At 37.7% G+C, this 25,190-nt stretch overlaps 1 protein-coding gene across 1 annotated transcript in view; it reads right to left on the reverse strand.

Annotated features, from left to right (window-relative positions):
- Positions 1-21,008, reverse strand: part of LOC124274412 (nephrin-like) — a 246,226-nt gene extending 225,218 nt beyond the window's left edge. The window contains 1 exon segment of the mRNA XM_046709786.1: positions 20,774-21,008. Within this exon segment, the coding sequence (XP_046565742.1) occupies positions 20,774-20,849 (76 nt within the window). The 5' untranslated portion in view covers positions 20,850-21,008.
- Positions 21,009-25,190: the final 4,182 nt, after the last annotated feature.

Here is a 25,190-nt window from a genome sequence, read left to right on the forward strand (position 1 = left end):
GAACTGAGGTCTTGAATTTCAATGAAATTTGGACTCTAAAATGATTTATTTTTTGGGCAACAGATTTCTGTGGAAACTAAGCCCACCTACACAAGTACTTAATGGCAGCATTGTGTCTTCTCTAATAAAAGTTTACATCTTGCATTGATGAGATTGAAAATGACATACGAAAGTGAATCCAACCAGGTTCAACATGGCACAAGTAAAAGCCTGGAATACCAGTACTTAACTGCTTTCTTACATTTCCAAACGTTACGAAGACCTCTGAAGCCCAAAGTGTGCTGTAACAACTTTTTCTGCTAGATTTGTCTAACATTGTGAAATGTCATGCTCAGACCTGTAATTTAAAACAACCTGCATTTGAGTACAATGTGCACCCACTCACAACGGGAACCCCACCTGACATCATCAACTTTGGTGAAACATATTTTTCGAGTATTATGCTAAAACACACCTGACATCTTATTCCTTCAGCACATTATCATGGAGTAATTATTCATACATAAATTCATTATTAATTACTATAATTACAAGCCTTTTATTAGGATTCTGATATTAGGAAAATACAGAATATTAGTTTCATCATGATCAGTAATAGCTTAGAGAAAGACTCGGGTCAAAAGTAACAGACATACTATTGAAAAACGAATGATTTACGTCTACATAGTTTAAAAGATGTTTCAACTTTAAGACAAATAGTTAGGAAATCAAAATGTTAGTCAGTAGGGTTTTGACTCTCCCAACACAGCTCTAGCCCTCAGCCCTCATGTTCAGGCCTACCATACAAACGGTGAACAAATCCTTAAAACAGAACTCATATACACCAAAAGAGAACAAAAATCACCAAAATAGGAAAATAAACTTCCAAAACTGCAACAACATCCTCTAAAACCGAAACAAACGCATCTGTAATGGAAAACTTTAAAGTAGCAAGTTGCACCATGTTATAAATATCTGCAATAACAACCTTGATAGGAAAATCTGAAAAAGACGCCAACCAATTTTTTTTCGATGATTGTTCATTGGTAATGAAGCAATCATTAATTGTGAAATTTCAACCAATTCCCAACACTATCTCAGTGTCAGGCTTGCGATTCTGCACAATGTGGTCCCTAGTTTGACGGATGAGGGTTTGTACTTTGTTGTTGACATGTCGTGCTACTCTTTCTCTTCAGTTTTGTAAATAAGTATTCATAGCATCACATTCAACATTAATATATTTTGGTGATTAAAAATGTTGATCACTCTCTGTAAAATTGAATATCTAAGCATATCCCCACAAGCAGGCCAGCAAGCCAGTTACAGAAGGGGTTTCACCAGGAACCTTATTGGTATCTACACAGGGACCATAATAACAGTCTGACAAAACCAATTGGTGATAACAAACATAGTTGATCAAATTTGCAATATAGAATAAAACACCCCTTGTGATAATGATGTACCTTATAAATTGTACTTTATTGTTTCATGTGCAGAAATATGGATAACCGATTTTTCGTCTTTATTATCTCATTAACCAAGTTAGAAAAAGTAAACAGCTGTACATATATCTCTTTTTCCAAACCTGCATGATTCAGTTAAAAGAGACCCAATAATATAACTTTGAAGAATTTTGATGCAGTAATTGGACAGATTGTATCTCTATGTTTAACTCTTCCTATCTTACGAAAAATATATTCAAATATCGTGGTATATTAGTTAAGTAAATATGCTTGAAGTAATCATAACCCTTAAACTAACACTTTGGTAAAGTAGATCATTGATCCTTTTTAACATAATGAAAAATTCGGACCAGTCACCAGAGACCAGGCTATTGTTGTTACATTCACACAAACATTATGTTGTACTAAAATTGTCACACTAAAACAAATGACTTTTAATGAATCTAAGTATGGTTACAAAGATGTATTAATGATATTGTAACTATTCTTTATCAACTTAAATTCGCTTCAAGACATAAGTAGAGGTAATCTGATACTGTGATAGTGGTAGCAGAAAATTATGGTCAGTTGGTCCACATTAATACTATTAATAATACGAAGTGTATTTACGTTATTTCATTGCATACTTCAGTATGAATTTGTTGATATGGTATTTCTATAGTTACATGCTAACGGTAATGTCTTTGAGACAAAATACATCAAACATTAGGCCCAAAAAAAATAAATGTTGTGGTTCCGATTTCCTACATTTCAGAACTAGGGTAGGTAGGTAGGTTTTGTATTGTTTTTTTCAAAATATTTTTACATTACTCAGATTACTCATGTGTCAGAAAATAAATTTCATTTATTATGAGGTGAGTAAAATTGTTAGGCTCAGCGGGAATATTTAGGGTCGGTCGGGAAATCGGAACAAGCTTTTTTTTTTTAGGCCTTATAGGGTGTATTATGCGCACACTCTCAACAATGTTTGGAAAAGATTTGCACATTTACCCAACAAAATATGGTAACCAGTATGACCTGTATGAAGTCAAAATAAACTATTGTCGATAACAAATAAACTGTAGATTGATAATCAGAAATAATCATTATTTGGACGCATATACAATAAAACGTTTTATTCTACCTTGCCGTATTTTCTTTTACCGAACTATCAGGTCGTCATTACTTGTTTACTTCTTAAAGGGAAGCTGTGTACTACACAAGTGCGCATGTCAGCCAATGGCAATGCTAGATACATTTAGATTGGGGTGTCCCTTTCCGAAAAAGGTCACATCATCATTGAAATACTACGAGTTGACAGGTGCTGACAACAACCCGGAAGTTAGTTTGGTAACGTAGGTATTTGACTATGAAATGACCTTCCAAACGATTATAATCGATCGATTATCGATCTGACACTAGCGATTATCGATCTGACAAAACATAACGATAACCAGGTCTATGTATGACAAAGAGGACACTATGACTTAGTGATCACATTCCAAATTCAACCTGATAAGGAACCTTGGTTTGTCAAAAATAAACATTGTCAAATATGTCAACCCATGACTATAAACTTCAGATTTATCCCGACCATAGTGGAAAATTTGCAAAACAATGCAAACACTTGACATCCAATTCCTTCAAGACTTCAAGATAAAATGTCAAAATTGTCAACTGTAAGGCTTCAAGTTCCCCCCAATATTATTGTCTAAGTGATTTGAGACAGTAATACTTTCCATAATTATTTGTTCCAGACAATGTAGAACAAATCTTGAGACAAAGCAACACTTGATCTATCATAACATGAAGCTAGTTTTCGCAATATTGATGTTTCAATAATGGAGAAAACTTGAACACTAAGTGTCCTGTCACGCAATCTTCCTATGCTTTCAGGTGAAGTGTTTGCTGCATCATGTACATAAAACATGAACCACAGAAGCGACTAGTGTTTTAATTTCATATTTCCTCACAAAATCTAACCAATCTTTCTTCCATCAAACACAATGAAAACTCTAGATAGCAAATCATTAACTAGCATCTCCTGTAGCATCGATCCACAAACATAAATTTCTACAGTGTCCAGCAATCAATTCAAACAAGTGACAACAATTAAGGGGAAAAAGCAACTATCATCTGCGATTGCCACTGCCTCATAATGAAGATATCAGTAGGCCAACCATCTTACATCTTGATCTGATATCAATTCTGATATTAAAAATGTTTTATTAAGTTATCATCTGAGACTGCCACTGCCTCATAATGAAGATAGTGTTCACATAGTGTTCACATTCCAAATTCAACCTGATAAGGAACCTTGGTTTGTCAACAATATACATACATATATGCCAGTGGTTCTAACATTGCTTTATCATGTTGATGAAACCAGACTTTGCATCATCTCAGATTTTCCATGAACACATTTTGCTGACACACCATTCACAACTTCAAATACTATTCAAAGCTGTTGTAAACCCAATTCACTCACTAACTCATATCAACTTATGTTTGGACCAGTCCAGTAAGGTGGTAGGTTATATCCAGAATTGAACATTAATTTGCATAACATCAATCATCATTATTAGCTCAATAATGTCTTATACAGGAAACATGAAACAGTAAATTAAGTCCTACTTTTAATAATTCAAAGTAAAGCACTAAGTAGGTGGACATTTATTTGTAAGGTTAAAATAATATTTTTATTCCCAAGTAACAATAGGTCAAATCAAATTGGTTACTTAAAAGCATAATAGATCTGATTAAAAGCTGGTCTTTAACCAGCAATGAAATGACAGTAGAATGTATGTGTGTCTGAAATAACACACTTGCAGTAGAGAGCTGGACCGCTTTTGTCTTTCATCACTCATCTGTAATTTAAAGTATCTGATCATATCCTTTCCACGCGGGGTGCCTATGAAATTGCAGCAATAGCGGCGCCAAAGCAACCCAATCCTTCTAATTCCGTTCGGCAGGCCATCCGATTCAATCCAATTTAACTTATTTTCAGCATGATTGATCTGATAAATCGTCTTGATCAAACGAAGATGGATTCAATTGTTGGCTGCCGATTGCAAAATGTTTTCACACAGATGGTTACGTCAAACACAGACAGTATGAAGAAGTCTTCAAATACAAACAAGGATTATTAAAAAGAGCCCTATTATATTTTAATGATTTACCATGCAGTATTATGTGAATGAAAGCCACAAAGGAATCAATATACCTCACCCTATTCAGCTTATTAAATTGTATCTGTATGCTTACGTTAAGAAAATATATCTTTAACTTTGTCCCTTGAGGAAAATAGTTTATGAAGTCATTCAGAAAGATAATAGGCAGCATTGCAATCGTAAGGTACCCAACAGCTTCCCCTTGAAATTCATTTTTTATGAGAGTTTTGGTATGCACTGTACTGAAAATAATCCTAACTGTGAAACAGCTTTGCTCCCTTTAAAATAAAGGTAACTCTTACAGTCACAACTTCCAGACAACTTGTTCACAACCAAACCCCACCTTGCATGTGAACACCACTGTTTTCTTTATGCTGTAAGTGTTCTTGAATGGTCTAATTTCCTTAAGATGGGATTCAAATAATACCAGACACAAGTTGATGTCATAAAGCTGAACTTGAAGGTACCTGATAAGAATATCTGAAATAACAACATGTAAACAACTTTTTGCCCATTATTATTTTGTTAATACTAAAAAAAATCATCATCTCTTATCTGAAAGATTTTTTTGAGTAATTTCACTGTAAAACCTGAAACACCTCAGTGCATAGTACACTTGCTGAACTTCAGATCTGAGAACATGACACATGCAAGATTTGGGGTGAATTTTTGCTGTTTACCCACCAAATACATCTTTCCACAAAGAAAAAAACTTCGGGCAACAAGAATTGGATTTTGATGTAGTGGCTGCTATCTATTGTCAGCCTTTGCCCCACAGTAACCTCAGAGTAAACTTTCACTCCAACTACGTATTACTCAACACATTTCTTCAGAGTTGCTGAAAAAACAAAGAGTCCCATCGAGACTAAAACCAATCATTGCGTCAAGAGAGATTCAAATCTGGGCTAAAATCAAAATCAATGCTCTGGGAAAAAAGGTAATAATTTTCCAGTCACAAAATACTTATTTTTTTTTCATTTAAAACGAGAGCCTACACAAACCACTCTGGCCAACAGTAATCCAAAATTAACCTTTACATGATGGCCAAACCACGCTCCAAGTAAGTACGGAACGTGTCAACAGACACTGATAGCCCTATGGAAGATGGACAAGCGTGGTTGGGCAAGGATTTGACTATGCATGCTGAGCACTGAAACCATGATACTATTCCCCAAGAGGCAGGTTCTGCCATTGATTTTATTCCCAACCTATACCAAGATTGAGACGAGTTGTCTGAATGCTAGCTCACTCAAACCTTGATCACGGAGCACCATGATTAAAAACTTCTCTTGTGCTTCTCATTGTTGTGCGTCAGGCATATTCTTTTAAATAAGATCAATGAATAATGCCTACCTTGTATTTGTAACAGTAAACATTGTCAAATATGTCAGCCCATGACTATAAACTTCAGATTTATCCCGACCATAGTGGAAAATTTGCAAAACAATGCAAACACTTGACATCCAATTCCTTCAAGACTGTCAAAATTGTCAACTGTAAGGCTTCAAGTTCCCCCAATATTATTGTCTAAGTGATTTGAGACAGTAATACTTTCCATAATTATTTGTTCCAGACAATGTAGAACAAATCTTGAGACAAAGCAACACTTGATCTATCATAACATGAAGCTAGTTTTCGCAATATTGATGTTTCAATAATGGAGAAAACTTGAACACTAAGTGTCCTGTCACGCAATCTTCCTATGCTTTCAGGTGAAGTGTTTGCTGCATCATGTACATAAAACATGAACCACAGAAGCGACTAGTGTTTTAATTTCATATTTCCTCACAAAATCTAACCAATCTTTCTTCCATCAAACACAATGAAAACTCTAGATAGCAAATCATTAACTAGCATCTCCTGTAGCATCGATCCACAAACATAAATTTCTACAGTGTCCAGCAATCAATTCAAACAAGTGACAACAATTAAGGGGAAAAAGCAATTATCATCTGCGATTGCCACTGCCTCATAATGAAGATATCAGTAGGCCAACCATCTTACATCTTGATCTGATATCAATTCTGATATTAAAAATGTTTTATTAAGTTAATGGCAAGGAAATCAATGCTACTAGGCTGCCATAGTGGTGGGCGACTGCAGTTAGATCACGGCCAACTGGACTAGGGGGTCCACTTATTAAGACAATAATAAAGTTGCATTGCGTGAGGAAAAGAGGAGGCCTCCCTAGGGACAAAGGCAGCAGTGCAATGAGGGGCAACACGACTAGACAGTCTGGGCCCGAGTAGGCCTCAATGACTGTGGTCCACTGTGTCACGCAGTGTTAATAATACATGTATCAATTCAGATAATATGCCACATCTACTGTATGAAAAAGTGCTTCTATTGGAGAAATCGTGACATAAGTGACATATAATCTGATCAGGCCTTGCTTCAGAGGCTGTATCCAGAGAACATTATGCTGCTTAAGACACGGCAAAGCAACCACCATCACAAATGGCAGCAAATTTAACACTCGTTCTGTAATCATATATTAATGCATGATTTTTCTGTCTAGAAAGAATAAGTGATTTTCTGGTAGATTTGACATCTATCCCAATGTTAGTCTCAGAACTCACCAAATTGCCATTGGACATAAATTCTGTGAGAGTGTGACAGGTCATTTCAAGGACCGAGTAATCAAAATCAGCGTATAATTGGGGCTAGGATAAGGTGGGTACATACAAGTTCACTGTTATACTTCATACCAGTGCAAGTCAAGGGGTCCTTGTCACAATCCCTAAATTGCAACAGTCACCATTTGGGGGGGCCCTTGATTCAAAAACTACGAGAGCAAACCATAAAGGCCACACAACTCCCCATAAATTCAAACACTCGCGATCGTGACATTTGTGACTGTACCGACAGCACGACAGCAGCTTCTGTGTAACCAGCTTGAGTTTACTCAGTTATCTTCTCTGGCCATTGTTATGCTTGAATTATTTGAATTATCAAGTGTAAGTTTCCATTCCTGTCTGTCTGCACCAGATGCTGGCTTTGCCATCTACAAACAGTAGACTGTGATCCATTCAGTCTGTTGTTACCTCCAATGCCACTTTCAACCTGGTTTACTGGTTGTCTTCCTTCTGACAAACAAAAAAAATGGCAAGTCCATCCCTACTGTCGCCACGGTTTTGTGGTTAGTAACTAAAATTACAAAGGTTCAGGATGCAGTACCACAAGGTCCACATACACACATCCTCATACCTTCATACATTTACATATATATAAGATCGCTCTAATATAGATTTCATGTGATGGTGTGGTTTTGACAATTGATACAACATGGATTGCTATTTGTACACATTTGGGGTGGAGTTAAAACGAAGGCATTATCACAATTTACAAATTTGTGCATGTGCTACTTGGAAATGGTATTTTGTTACTGAATTTCAACAGATGTCACCAAAAACTTTTGGACTTGAGATTAAGGACTAATGCAATATTTTCTGATTTTAGAAAATACACATGAAGATAACAGATCCCACAATTACAAGGTAAGCTCAACTTGAAGGACACATATTCTGGGCAGCGTACTTTCTTCAAATTAGGCAGGCAATTCAAAGCTAAATGTCTTTGATAATTAAATCCCATCGGATGTGGAAATCCTTTATTTGGACATAAATAAATTCCAGTTCATCTGAGGATTACAAACTAATGGTGTCAGACACATACTTGGCCTGTGACTCCACTGCATGAAGCATTAAGGAAACACAAGTATTACTCTCTGGTTATTTGTCGCGGGCGATAATCACTTTGGCAGGAGCAACATTAAAACTACCTCTGGGGGTCTAATTACCTGGACCTGAACCGCCATTAATTCCGACCCCCAAAGGTTTCTAAATGTTTTCCGAGGATAGGGAAAGAACCAAACTTCAAATTAAGGTGTGGAAGGTCTCAGACTTTAAGCTAAGGATTCACTAAATGCAAGACAATTTCTCTTTTTTTGTATCAGGTCACTGTGAAGTATTCTGTTGGGGAACAGGCAGTCCGCAAGTTGTGAAATCATCACGCACATTTAGGCAAGGAAGGAATCCAGTAAAATCAACTTGGTGAAATATTTAGTTATAGCATAATAGATTTGACACATACAAAGAATGAACTGAACATTTGATGAAGTAGTATCTGCAAGTAAAGTGCTTTTAGCTGATTTTCACTGAAAAAAATATATACAAGTAACCCACCATCAATCAACAAACAGAAATCTGACAAGAATCACATTGATAACAAACAAGCCATTTTGTGAACACTGCTATTTATTCCCTTGTAAGAGCCCCTCCTGGTAATACTAGTGTGTTCCCATGTATGCAGTCTGCCACTGGCTACACTGAATGATGTGGGCTAAATGAACGTAAATAGGCATATCACTGTGAGGGTGTTAAGCTGAGTTTCACAATGGCATCATCAATCATACACTAACAGATGCTATTGTCTTACAGGGTGGAAAGGGCAAAATATACACAATTATTACTGATGCTGGTGTCATGTACCGCAAATACATGGCTATCAACATTCACATAATACATGTCATAAACACTGACAAAAACCAGGATGGGAGTAGATAAAGAGTCTCTCTAGGTGTGCCTGAAGTATTGTTCATATTTACAGCTGTATCCTAACTAACTGCTGAACATACTCTTGTATTGTCAGATACAAGTCAAACACACCTCGGGTGACATACATAAAGTAATGAGTCCTTATGTCTACATATCAGTAATGACAATGACAGAAAACTAATATTAGGTAGAGAATTCCAGAGAAAACTGTAACACACTCCTATGACAATGCCTTGTTCAAAGTTTAAAATACTAACTTTATCTTCCAAATGAAAAAATATAGGAAAACTTTAATAATTCTGTTGCTTCAGATTGGCAAGGAGTCCCAGACACTGACCCCATAAAAGAAATATGACCCTTCAATTTCAGAATAGTACTAGTAATTTCTGAAACATGACCCACCATTTTCACAGGTAATTGGTCACTTGACTCAAAAGTACTCACATCATTCAGTTTAAATGAAAAATCATTATACTGGCAAAAGCTGTGTCTGCTTCTCTGTACAATTTCGATATGACTCAATGAGGTGGAGGAGGTTAGGGGTGGGAGTGGGGTCAATCAACAATAGTATGACAAGCCATTACTGTGACAAAGTTACTGTGCCAGTGTGAATATATGCTAGTCAAGAAAGACGTCTTGGTTGTATTAAACTCATTCATATGCTTCAATGAGCAGCCAGCCAGTTCCTACAGGCCATGCAACAATCAATGCTGCACATGGCACAAACAGCCATGCCATGTCTGAGAGTTGTTGTATCCAAGATGAATTCCTACACATCAGCCAATTCACAAAACCATCCCCATTTTTCTGACCTCCCACTGACCAGCATGGACTTATACAGATCAGTAAATAAGCATTATTCCACACACCGCCCACAAGAGTCCTTATTGACAGTTTCTTGGTGCCATGCTGTAAATGTACTGAAAACCATCCAAAAACTCAAAGAACTACAAAGACAAGGAACCTGTTCAGCATTACAAACGAAATGAAGCAAGTAAGGTTTCTTGAGTAGTTTGCAGCACAAGGAACAGACAATCAAAAACTCATATCTTAAAAAATCAAAGACAACTTAATGAAACTCATTAATTACATAAACTGATATCTCTTTAGCCCTCCTTGGCATATAGTTCCCAACCCCTTTATCAATATAATATTGGGTGATATCCTTTGTCAGCACAATGTATCTGTCTTCTCTCATTATCCTATTACAGAGAACACTTAATCATTACCATAATTAACTCTTATCTCATTAATTCCAGCAAATATGAGTCATAAAACTCCAGATTAATTAGTCTGTATCAACAAGATAGATAGGGTTGGTAGGAACTATCATCTGTGTCGTACAGGAATAATTAGTCGCACATGTACGGTATTCATTACACTGTTATGAAAAACTGAATGTAAGTGGCTTCACTGCCAACGCAAATAGTGTGCATCAGACGGGACTATTGCATTGACTGGATAAATTATTATTTAAATGAGTTTAAAAACACAACATACTATTCCACACTGTAATTTCATTCTCAGAATGCTTAATATGTGGCTGCGGCAGAATGCCATTGATCTGGTCTATCCTACTTTCGGCCAGCATGCTATCAGCCAATAATGTATAACGCTGGGGTTTTTTAATACAGTGCAAATTCCCGAGAAATGTAGTATAAAACAGAGCTAGGACACTTTCAATAGTCCTGCAGATCCCATCATTAAAAGATAGGAGGCAGTAAACTGCCGTAGACCTGTTCATCCATTACATGTATATTCAGATCCATTGTACTTACCTCAGACATACAGATAATAAACAAACGTAGCTCTTTCATAGGCTTCCAAAATACAAAATAGTTTAAAATAGCTCAAAGTCAATGTTTACCCATGTCAAGGATTAGTTGTGATGGGAATGCATATTTCTGAAGGAATGGTGAACAGAATGCATGTATGTTTGTGTGTTAGAACATACTACTTGACAGAAAGCTGCACAACTTGTGTATCTCCGCACTGCCACATGGATGGAGCTAACTGTACAGATACTTGGTGCTGGAGACGACATCCCCAATATATAGCAGCCTGTATCGGTGCATGCACAGACTTGTCAATGTGTTGTTAGAACATACTACTTGACAGAAAGCTGCACAACTTGTGTATCTACACGCTGCCACATGGATGGACCTAACTGTACAGATATTTGGTGCTGGAGACAACGACATCCCGAATATATGGCAGCCTGTATCGGTGCATGCACAGACTTGTCAATGTGTTAGAACATACTACTTGACAGAAAGCTGCACAACTTGTGTATCTCCACACTGCCACATGGATGGAGCTAACGGCACAGATATTTGGTGCAGGAGACAACATCCCCAATATATGGCAGCCTGTATCGGTGCATGCACAGACTTGTCAATGTGTTAGAACATACTACTTGACAGAAAGCTGCACAACTTGTGTATCTACACGCTGCCACATGGATGGAGCTTACTGTACAGATACTTGGTGCAGGAGACAACGACATTACCAATATATGGCAGCCTGTATCCGTGCATGCACAGACTTGTCAATGTGTTGTTAGAACATACTACTTGACAGAAAGCTGCACAACTTGTGTATCTACACAGCCACATGGATGGAGCTAACGGCACAGATATTTGGTGCCGGAGACAACGACATTACCAATATATGGCAGCCTGTATCCGTGCATGCACAGACTTGTCAATGTGTTGTTAGAACATACTACTTGACAGAAAGCTGCACAACTTGTGTATCTCCACACTGCCACATGGATGGACCTAACTGTACAGATATTTGGTGCTGGAGACAACGACATTACCAATACAGTCAGGCCGCGTTAATCCGGTCCTCGTTAATCCGAATCCACCGACTTCCGAACGCTACTCACTGGGCACCAAATCATCTCCCTATATATTGTATATAATTGACACCTCGTTAATCCGATGATTCAGTTTCCGCCTCCGAACGCTGGTCAGTCGGAACGGATTGGACTAATTACGTTGTAAACAGCTGCGTTAATCCGAACGATTGAAGTTGACCGCGCTGCTGACTGGCCCACCCAAAGTGACACGTTGTTTGTTTAGCGGCTTAGCGACTCGGACACATGCTTCGGCAGCGGGTTCACAATAACATTGTCAAAGAGCAAAGTAACGATGTTTCGAGGAATTCATTAAATAAATTGAATAAACTAATGAATAAAATCAACAAAATATATACATGAAGCATTTTGTCACAGGTCATAACCTAGCGCGATACGTCCAATAAGTTCCATAATTTACGTATAGGTAGCGATTTCTTGCTTAATATGTTCAAAATAGCATTATTTTACCCAAAACTTTCGTCTAAATCTAAAAGTTTTCGTTTACGAGGACGGTATCCATTTCCGTAATATGATTGGCTGCCTTAGGTCACGTGTCTGATTTTGACCAATCACGACCCTTATAGCAGACTGTAGTGAAAAAGCGTCATTAGAAACCAATTTGTATCCAATAAAATCGCTTCTTACAACTGTGAAAATACTCGGCAAGGGTTCAGTGATGTTGTTGATGTTCAGAGCTTTCAACGATACCCGACATCAAACGATTAAGCCTCCCATGTTATTCATGCGATGCTTCAAAACGCAGGTATTTTCCGTTGTTATGTCATGTTACCGAAGCGGAAAGCCACAGATATCGGGAAATAGGCTTACCATGCATATTATTTAAGAAATCTTTTATAATAATTTTCTGATGACGAAAAATGAAAATATAAAAGACAAAAGGCACGGGCATGTTATGACATGTCACAAATGGAAAAAAATCGCCATAGTTTTTGCTTCTTTCGTGGTTTATCTGGACGTTATAAATGTAAGCTTGCATTTTCATTCAAAAATAATTTTATTTAAGTTGTAGTTGTATCAAGGGGAAGTAACTCGGTGCATATACTGTGGTTTCAGCAGTACGAACGTTTCACTATCCGAACGTTTTTTGTAAAAAACCAAAGTGTTCGTATTAACGAGGTCTGACTGTATATGGCAGCCTGTATCCGTGCATGCACAGACTTGTCAATGTGTTGTTAGAACATACTACTTGACAGAAAGCTGCACAACTTGTGTATCTACACAGCCACATGGATGGAGCTAACGGCACAGATATTTGGTGCAGGGGGCAACATCCCCAATATATGGCAGCCTGTATCCGTGCATGCACAGACTTGTCAATGTGTTGTTAGAACATACTACTTGACAGAAAGCTGCACAACTTGTGTATCTACACGCTGCCACATGGATGGAGCCAACTGTACAGATATTTGGTGCTGGAGACAACGACATTACCAATATATGGCAGCCTGTATCGGTGCGTGCACAGACTTGTCAATGTGTTGTTAGAACATACTACTTGACAGAAAGCTGCACAACTTGTGTATCTACACAGCCACATGGATGGAGCTAACGGCACAGATATTTGGTGCAGGAGACAACATCCCCAAAATATGGCAGCCTGTATCGGTGCATGCACAGACTTGTCAATGTGTTGTTAGAACATACTACTTGACAGAAAGCTGCACAACTTGTGTATCTACACAGTCACATGGATGGAGCTAACTGTACAGATATTTGGTGCTGGAGACAACGACATTACCAATATATGGCAGCCTGTATCCGTGCATGCACAGACTTGTCAATGTGTTGTTAGAACATACTACTTGACAGAAAGCTGCACAACTTGTGTATCTACACAGCCACATGGATGGAGCTAACTGTACAGATATTTGGTGCAGGAGACAACGACATTACCAATATATGGCAGCCTGTATCCGTGCATGCACAGACTTGTCAATGTGTTGTTAGAACATACTACTTGACAGAAAGCTGCACAACTTGTGTATCTACACAGCCACATGGATGGAGCTAACTGTACAGATATTTGGTGCTGGAGACAACATCCCGAATATATGGCAGCCTGTATCCGTGCATGCACAGACTTGTCAATGTGTTGTTAGAACATACTACTTGACAGAAAGCTGCACAACTTGTGTATCTACACAGCCACATGGATGGACCTAACTGTACAGATACTTGGTGCAGGAGACAACGACATCCCGAATATATGGCAGCCTGTGTCTGTACATGCTCAAGCTTGCCACTGTGTTGGGAATTGGACAGAAATATAATGCTAATCGTTAGCTTTGCATTGCTGTTCAATTTTTCACTGTCCATATAGAATGAATATCATACATAACCATGTCCATGCAGCACTGACTTCATAAACACATGAATATTTTTCGATGTTCTGAAAATAAATATATATTAAATCTGCATCATCTTCTGTAATATTACTATAATCTAAATCTAATGAAACTTGTCCATGATCAATGAGACCACTATTTCCTGTTTATATATCTAAACACCCATGTTGAAATGCACATATCTTAAGGTTCCATTAAATACTGGGAAATAAACCAAGTTGAAACCTTTCCAATCCTTATTTTACAGCAAAAACCAAATTATCTCCCGTGTTGAGATTAAACTTACCAGTGTCAGTATAGGGTCATTCTGTCTTGTTTCTTTAGCACTTATATCTAGGGACAAAGAATGTCTTCCTTGCATGACTTTTGGAAAAACTGCTTAGTATTCATGACAGATTTTTCTCATAAACTATATAAATGTCACTCACACTGCAATTCCAATAAGAATACAATTCAAGAAATCCTGTTCATTATGCCATAAACCACGAAACAATATTGAACATAGCACTGCAAATTGCAATTATTCATTTTCATTGATACGCCTTATTAAGACACTGATGGCTGTGATATGGCTCAGCTCTATGGGTTTCTTCTGTATCAGACCAGTACTTCCTGCTGCAGTCATTAAGTACATGAAGTCAGATAGTAACAATGTCACTAAGTACACACAGTAAGTCTGGACAAATATTTCCACATCAATCTCACTGCCAACCTTAAATCCAGCTTAACAAATTCCAGTCTCTGTTTGTATTGAGACACTTCTAGTGCACACCCATGATAGATTGTTCCTGCACAACTAATTATATCACATAAATCCTATAATCTAAAATATTCATATGAAGACAACTGACTGAACCATTTGTGGCAGCTCATGCCCTGTGTCATGTGACAATGTACGGAAGCCACAAGGATGTACATGTGTATCAGTAAACTTCCCAATGTCTATTCAAGGTTTCACACATTATTCAAGGACATACCACCATGACCTAGCCAAGTGAGTCAAGTTGTGAAGTAGAACTTTGCAATTCAGTTACAAACTCTCAAGAAAGTGAAATTACACTTTGGATATTCATACAAACACAACATACAATATTTCACTTGTCCATCTTACTTGCCATATTGGTGTGAATAATTTCAGTTCACTACTATTATGATAGCCATGTTGAATGTAGAACTTACTGCATCTTTACAAGGTTTCAATGTCAGTAATTTGTACAATTTAGCAATCTAAATGATAATGGTAGAGCAAGCCAAAACCAAGATATTGACACACCTATATTTGGAATTGGACAGAAATAAATAAATTGTTTGCTGTATCTTTTTATTCATTTTTCATTGTCCATAGAATATGAAATTTCACCATACCTACTACAGACAGACATATTCATTGTGCCAATTGAACTTTTGGCACAACTTTTTCAATTCCTGACAAAAACATTTTGACATATTAATTGCTTATGGAAAAACTTTACGATCCAACTTAAATTTTATTAAACAGGATCCAGCATGACCGAATGGGGATTCCATGTCACTGGTACTTGATGCTTTCAGATTTCTCCACTGGTAGGATTGGATTTGTGTTATGATTGGCGAGAAAACTTTGTTTTCTGTAAGCTTAGGAAATGTTATTATGTATACATTTGGAGAATTTGACTGTTTCTGGCCATTCCTCCTATAGGAGGACTTGAATATTGATAATTGAACATGTCCATTCTTCAATCTGTGACTTGTCCACTGTGTATCTAAACCAATCTATTCTGATCAGTCAAACAAGATTCCCTTTACAAATGCCATTTGGTTGAACTTTAATCAAAACAGAACTTGTCTCAAATATACACACAATTCAGAATGGCTGAGGGAGAACGAACCCCATCACAACCTGCCCATTATGAATCCTCAGAAAATGTATTCCTCAACAAGCTGAAACTGAACCCTGGACTTCATGGGTAACTTAAGGTATTGATATCACTCAGAAGCTGAGCATGCAATGATATCACCTATCAGAAATCAACCATATTTGATCATATTGAACCCCCAGGCACCTAACCATGACATACCATGTTCTGGCAAATGAAATATTAAACCTCAAGAAGAGCAATCAATATGCATTTAGACACAGTGGTACCCACACATCTTTCAAACTTTAGTGGTAGTCTCAGATCTTTCAGTCCTCTAGTCAGTCAGACACCTTTCAATCCTTTAGTCAGTCACACTTCTTTCAGTCTTTTGATCATAGTCATACACATTTCAATCCTTTGGTTGTAGTCATACACCTTTCAATACCGGTACTTCACAGGTAATAACTCACCTTTCAATACCTTAGTGGTTGTCAAGCTACTCTCAATACTATATTGATAGTCAATACCATGTTACCAAAAATCATATCTCGTGACAGTTGACAAAATACCTGGAACAGATTGAACATCATCTGCAGTTAGGATATTAATGACTACAATTATGAAAACACATAAAAACATTCCCTATGTTCATTCTGACACAATACTTATTTCCACTGAAAATGGAACATGGCTGTTGTTTTGTCTACAGTACACTATCAACATGTCTGACCTTCCTCTTCATGAACACAAGTGGTGAAGTGAAGCTTGTTTGAGTTCTCTGTAACATATAAATAGTTCTCTCTAAAATATAAGTATCATCAACGCTTCTTGAAATGTCACTCATACCAGCACACAAATTTACCCATTTTCACTCAAGTTTTTACATCATTCTTTTCACCATGTTCACTGCAATAAATTATGCATTATTAGTACATAATAAATATTTAATACAGGTTCCTATTTTTCAAAGAAAATTGTTACGATATGTGAAAATGTACATTTTCGCGATTTGCTAAGTAAACCCCAAAACACTCATTTCTCCTTTTCATGAATCTCCTATGTTGCTGTTGCTGCACCCACCCCCATTGTTGGCCCCTCCCATGTGTTCTGAACAGTCTCTACAAACTGTTTACCACACCATCTGATATGCAGTCAAGCTAGTTTGAACATCGTGTTGAAACATAGTTCAAGTTAGTGTAGCGACTTGCTTTAAAGAGAAAGAAAACCTTGTTTTCCAATTGCAAATCACAAGAGCAAACTTGCTTGCTTTACATCAACAAGAGGACTCTTGCCAAAAATGTGAGCCCTGCCGTCAAGACGTCTAGGCATGCTCACAGCCTCCTAGCCCCTCACACTCAAGTTTACACATCCAGTTTAGGCTATTACCTGTGAACAGTTAAAACATGCAAAAAATGAAACTGTTGCTGCCAACAAATTTTTTTACAAGAGAGGTTTTCTTTGCTAGTTTGATGTTGACACTTGGTTAAGAAAGTTGGTTTTCGTTCAACAAAAAGTATGAATTTAGCAATTGTGTGACAAAAATGAAAGTTTTCTTCACTGAACATTTGCACACAATGTTTTGCATCCTTCTGGCTGGCACTCAATGTTGTCATATTTCATGAAACAGAAAAGTAGAAAATGACATGCATTCCTTCAACAGTTGAATCAGAAAGTATTCTAGTGAGTCACTTTCATTTACTTTGTGAGTGAAACAACAAATGTAACAAACATAATACAGTTTCAAAATAACATACATAATTATTTTTATTTTACTTAGCAGTTAATGGTATGTCTTTTGTATGATGGCTCAAAGCATAGGGCCAACTCCACACAGCTGAAAGTGTTGATAATAATGATTTTCTCCATCTACTACATCCATGGAAACCAGTGTGAAGACAGAGATCCTTGTCATTACCCCAATGTTAAAACTAAAGACTTCAGGGCCTGCTAGATTCCAATAAAGCAGTAGCAATCTACAGACCCATGGACTAAACTTAATTCTGAACATTGGTAACTATTAACCTAGTACTACATTTTCATTCTATCAGAGGAAGTAAAGTTTTGTTCTGTATCAATACATACATACACCACAGCATAATTAGAAAAGGAAAAACATCTTCACATCACCAACACAGTACCACAAATGATAAACAAGATCTCATGATCAAACTATGTGCATGGATCTCCATAATTATAACTCAGCTACAGGAGTATCAAACAAGCATAATCAAAGTTATAAACTTTCAAAAAGAAAACACATGAAGTTTGCTTGTACATAAGGATTTTCCAATGATAAATTCATGAAGAGAGATTTTAGTTCTTCACTTTGGTTCTTAAACTTCCACCATGCATGGAGTAAAGTGTTTTTAACGTCTTGCTCAAGTACATGAAATACTTGCATCATTATATTGGGATTTTAGAATTACTCTTGCTGACATCCAGTGATCACATCATAAACAAACCTGTCACCACATACATGTTAAAGTAAGGATGTAAATTTACTGGATCAATACTTGAATAACACTTGCACTTCAGCAGTCAATAAAAGTTACTGCTTGCAAATACCAGACACCTTTTATATATGACATCATCAACAATAGAAGTATCTTTGTCATTGCTACAGGAAATAGTCCAAACGGGAAATATATACTTTACAGACTTTATGGTTACAAAAGGTATTATATGTCACAGGGTTTTTTTTCTTTCTGGTTGAAACAGAATTGTAATGTTCAATGACTGTTTATCATTCATACCAGACAATAGTCAACTGAAACAGATGTTTGGCTTCTAAATGCAGTTACCTTCCTCAGCAAAAATGTTTACTGATTCTCCAAAATGTGAAATAAGATTGTTAAAACTAATAAACTGATAGAGATCAAAACTATATCATTTCCATTAACATTGGTTGGTTGGTCAGTTGTTATTTAATCCCGCACTCAGCAGTATTCCAGCTGTATGGTGCTGGTCTGTAAATAATCAAGTCTGGACCAGAAAATCCAGTGATCAACAGCATGGGTATCGATCTGTGCCGTATATATATGATGACTTGTGTAAATCAAGTCAGAAAAAATAAAAAGTTCCTTGAAAATATCTTCATGATTCATGAAACTGTTTTTACTAAATCTGCAACCAGTCAAATTAGCAGTTATCAAATTCCTTCTAGGAAACATTAATCATCGTTAAATATTACTTTAAAAAACTTTAAAAATATCATAATTAAGTCCAAAATAAACTAGCTTTTACAACTTTCATTAAGACATGTTAAAACTGAAAAGAAACCTCATCTCAAAACTTGAGTATATGACACACGCAAAATTGAACTGCATATAATGTGAGCTATTTAGAAAGCACACCACAATAACAAATCCCAACCTCTATACCATATATACTGTCAGAATTATTGCAATGTCTAATGTGGGTGTCTATTTAGAAACAGTCACCAAGACATAAACCTTGTAGATACACACAAGGCAATTTTAGATGATCAATATACATGCAAAGCAGGAATGATTCATAAACAGGGCCTTCAAACTGTAACACTTGATCACTTCAAACACACAAATTCACAAGTACAGGTCACAGCTGAAAAGACTGCATTCCGCTATTCAGCGAATATGTATTGTCAGTGGGTGTTCTCTGAGGCCATGCTGCTCTATAGACACTCGTTAATAACTTTTCACCACAGTGACAACTACAGCACAACCTCGACTCACTTCAGTGAGCATAACCTGAATAGATCTCAGATTCAATAGACCAACCTGACTATTTACAATGGGAAAGACATTCAAATTAACAGCATTTACAGTAGTATTACTAAAGAATAAACATATACAATAGCAATAAAGGGAACTTGAAATTCTTATTCTTTCATCCTGATTCACATCCCAATGAATTTTGGTGAAAATGAGCACAAAACAACTTGTATTGCTATTTATTTCTTTATTTGATTAACGTGCAAAATTTCTTGGAACAAAGTTGAAAAAATAATAAATCAAATTAATTCACATCAATTCCATAAAAACGTCAATAATCTGATATGGTCGCTACAGTCAAAATGTTTCCAAGAGATAGAAGTGATTAGTTCAGAATTTTATGTACCAAGACGACACAATATCAACATGGTGTATGAAATGGATTCCATCTGTAGGTCGGCCTTTGAAGATGCTACATTCTAACAACAGGCACGCATGTCTCAAAAGAAAGCGAAGACGCCGCTATCACTTTACAACAATAAAAAAACAACAAGAATTTCGCCGACACCAAACCAGCAATAGACAAGCGGTGCAAGCAGCCTTCTCTCTCCAATATTCTTGGTCGGGAAACATGACACCGCAACAGAAATTCCGACCAAGGTTTTGGTTCTTCAGTTTGGAGAAACCTATAAGATTCTAAGCTACATTAAACAGTTCCACCTGAGTTACGACGTTCGATAGCATGTAGGCCTAATGTACCTTGATTAATCAATACACTTGTCCTTAGAAACACGACGCTATACAGCATACCCTGTTGACGACTACAAAACTTTGTTGACATCCAAAAGTCCTAAGTAAGTTGCTTACCTTCAAAAATGATGAAAGGGAGTATGATCCAAAGACTGTCAGAACTTATTTTCGTTGATAGAAACATAGCTGACATTCTCTCCTATCGTTGTAATAATCACTCTGATTTTCCCAGCGATATCGTAATCACTTTAACCAATGTCGATACATCATTCTTGTAAATCCAGAAGTATATTATAACTTGTTCTAAAGCTTCGCTAGCAGATGACACGATGATTGCCGCTGCTAAACGCAGAGTCACGTGGTTTGCCTCGCTCAAAACTAACAGTGACGCTATATTTAGATCACATACTATTTCCCTATAACCTGTTATACACCGTCGCCTACGCTGCGGGCTTCTACGGGAAGATTATTTCAGCGCTGAAATTCCGAAGTGTCGCTATAATAAAGTAGACCAATTCAAAACAGACATTAAACAGGAATCAACAGCACAAATGAAAAATAACAGAATCATTCAATAAAAAGAACCTGTAGTAATTTTGAGGTCGTTCCTATAGATGAACGCCAATAAAACTACGGAGTATTGATTTCTGTTCTGTAGCAGTGTCCTTCAGTCCAGAATGCCTGTTAATATTATTGCTTATTTTATTCAGTCTCAAGAGGGAAATAAAAGTGAGAATATCAAAATAATGAATGAAATAAAACAAATTTAAACCAAAGAAGTCGTCATGAAGACACTGAGGTAAAGAAGAAAATTAGAATATAAAGTGGGATTATTTCTCGAAATTTTATTGGAGCAAATCTTATTTTGTCTCCGGGGTAGCGGCTTTTTATACAGACGCTCGATTAGGTTTGTAAATTATGTTGGTGAGGCATGTCGGAGGCATGACTACAAGATCCCTAGTTGCATAGCAATATTACTTAGGGAAGTTAAAATGTAGGCTCCTAACTTGAGTCTCGGGAGGAAGGAGAAATTTAAATGAAAGAAAGCCTGATAAGACTATTGTATTTTGAGAGTAAACAACAGACATATCTCGTGATGCATTTACTTACATATAATATACACATTCTGCACAGTCTTTACGCCATGCACTTTGTGGTATATTTTGTCAATACTACGTTTCTAATATTTACATTAAAGTTTCCTTCTGTATTTTAACTCAACACATGCAGACTCTAGAAGCAGTGCAAATTTTGTTCTCACTGGATGAGAGTCTATGCTGAAGAACATTGTCGATACATCACCGGGAAAACTGAAATGTTTACTGTTTACATGCTGTAACATACTTCGTGCTTTTTCATCACTAAGATAATTTGATTGAACATGGGGTTTTCAGGTAAATTGCCAGTCTTAACACCAGATGGTGTACAGTTTCGGAGAGAAATTAGACAAAATAACAAAGAACCTACAAAAAGTGTTGTGACAATAAGGCGCGTCGCGACCTGGACACTCATATCTAATACGTTGTGCGGCTGATAGTAGCGACGCTTGATAGCACTTTCCGATGTAGAAATTCCATAAGGGCATTGAGAAGCTACAATAAAACATTGATCACATAGAAAGACGACATTAGGCTTTGAACTCGCAGGGGAAATGCATTAGCTATGCTCGTAAAAGATATTTGTACTAAAGCAACACACACACATTTACTTCAGGGAAGGCGAAGGTCTGAGAAATCAAAATGATCACCCAAGCTATTGTCATGTCGCGCGACGCTTTACTAATGGTTAATTTAGCGCATTATTTTCACACAGGGAGTTGGGAGCGTGACGGCAAGGTTTTACTTGTCAACCTCAGCGCAGTGGGTGGTCATACACAGTTGACAAACATACAGTTTAGGTAAAAAGATAGTTACTATTTATCGATAATCATGAGAACTTGTTTGAGAAAAACATTCATCTGAATAACCAATTGGAATGTTTGATTGGCTGGTTGATTGGCATTAGTCTGTGATGAAGACATTCTAAACTCAATACAATGATAATGGGACGTGTCTTCACGATACGCTAAGTGTCGTTCTTGTTCTTTTCAACAAAACCAATTAATAATAAAAACTATGCACGTTGTATGCCATGTTGATTCAAATTAATGGCGGTTTCCGTGTGCTTTCGTTTGCTTGAATCCTTCGGGACTGCATATGGCGTAATTCTATTTCGCGAAGAAATATGATGTGTGTTTATTTCTGTCTGCTGTATACGTCATGATTAGTTGGTCTACACTTTTATGTGATCACAGAGACAAATGTGTGTATAATTACTTCATAGTTATGAGTATCTTTTTTGACACAAACATATAAAGTGAGTGAGTAAGGTATATAACGGCGCTTCAAGCAGTAATATAACAGTATCAAAGGGAGACAAAAAAAACCATGTTCCAACTGTAACACGGAAGCGTAATACACTGTACTGTAATAGGCTGTTTATATTGCCATAGCAAAGGCATATCAGTAGTTGAAGATGAATACCACTTATTGATGGTTTGTCAAGGTTATAAAGATGCAAAAACTGAATGCTTCCCACCATACCTAGCTATATATTGGTAACCCGTGTAAGGATAGTTACTTGTGTCATGAAATGATGTTTCGATAAGTATTGCTAAGTTTTCAGATAAAGACTTACATAAGATTCACATTTGCCTGTACAATGTGCAGAAATGTTTTCATAGTTTTCAAATGTATGGCTGTTATTGGTTTTCCCTGCATCACATTAAATGTAACTTTTTTCTGTAATGTGGCCCATGGCTTTATGTACTGAATAAAAGCTGTCAGTCTGTCTGTCTGGATCTTACTTTGACACAAATATATAAAGTGACAAAGGGACACCGGAAATGGGCTTAACACATTGTAGCCATGTACGGAATTGAACCCTGGTCTTCGGCGTGACGACAGCTTTAACCACTAGGCTACCCCACCGCACCAAATATATAAAGATCCGTGAACTATGCGCGTATTTGATGGTATCTAAATATGAAACCATTAAAACAAAGAAATGGGACGTTATTTTATGCTTATTTTGTTGATATGGCTATCCCAGTTGTGTTTCGGATATTACGTTTGCAGTGTTCCGGTAATTATATTCAGCCCAGTAACGAACTTGTAACAAGTAATATAAGAACTTTTCCGACAACACGTCACGCCGTCAACATTAGACATGTTCCCCTCCTCACAAACACCCCATGTCACGCCGTCAACATTAGACATGTTCCCCTCCTCACAAACACCCCATGTCACGCCGTCAACATTAGACATGTTCCCCACCTCACAAACACCCCATGTCACGCCGTCAACATTAGACATGTCCCTCACCTCCAACACACCCCATGTCACGCCGTCAACATTAGACATGTTCCCCTCCTCACAAACACCCCATGTCACGCCGTCAACATTAGATATGTTTCCCTCCTCACAAACACCCCATGTCACGCCGTCAACATTAGACATGTTCCCCTCCTCACAAACACCCCATGTCACGCCGTCAACATTAGATATGTTTCCCTCCTCACAAACACCCCATGTCACGCCGTCAACATTAGACATGTTCCCCATCCTCACAAACACCCCATGTCACGCCGTCAACATTAGACATGTTCCCCACCTCACAAACACCCCATGTCACGCCGTCAACATTAGACATGTTCCCCACCTCACAAACACCCCATGTCACGCCGTCAACATTAGACATGTTCCCCTCCTCACAAACACCCCCATGTCACGCCGTCAACATTAGACATGTTCCCCTCCTCACAAACACCCCATGTCACGCCGTCAACATTAGACATGTTCCCCTCCTCACAAACACCCCATGTCACACCGTCAACATTAGACATGGTCCCCTCCTCACAAACACCCCATGTCACGCCGTCAACATTAGACATGTTCCCCACCTCACAAACACCCCATGTCACGCCGTCAACATTAGACATGTTCCCCTCCTCACAAACACCCCATGTCACGCCGTCAACATTAGACATGTTCCCCTCCTCACAAACACCCCATGTCACGCCGTCAACATTAGACATGTTCCCCACCTCACAAACACCCCCATGTCACGCCGTCAACATTAGACATGTTCCCCACCTCACAAACACCCCATGTCATGCCGTCAACATTAGACATGTTCCCCACCTCACAAACACCCCATGTCACGCCGTCAACATTAGACATGTTCCCCTCCTCACAAACACCCCCATGTCACGCCGTCAACATTAGACATGTTCCCCACCTCACAAACACCCCATGTCACGCCGTCAACATTAGACATGTTCCCCACCTCACAAACACCCCATGTCATGCCGTCAACATTAGACATGTTCCCCCTCCTCACAAACACCCCATGTCACGCCGTCAACATTAGACATGTTCCCCACCTCACAAACACCCGCATGTCATACCGTCAACATTAGACATGTTCCCCACCTCACAAACACCCCATGTCACGCCGTCAACATTAGACATGTTCCCCACCTCACGAACACCCC

Source organism: Haliotis rubra, unplaced genomic scaffold (genome assembly GCF_003918875.1).
Source record: "Haliotis rubra isolate DU_JTF1 unplaced genomic scaffold, ASM391887v1 Scf190, whole genome shotgun sequence".
In the NCBI taxonomy this organism is placed as follows: Eukaryota; Metazoa; Mollusca; class Gastropoda; order Lepetellida; family Haliotidae; genus Haliotis; species Haliotis rubra.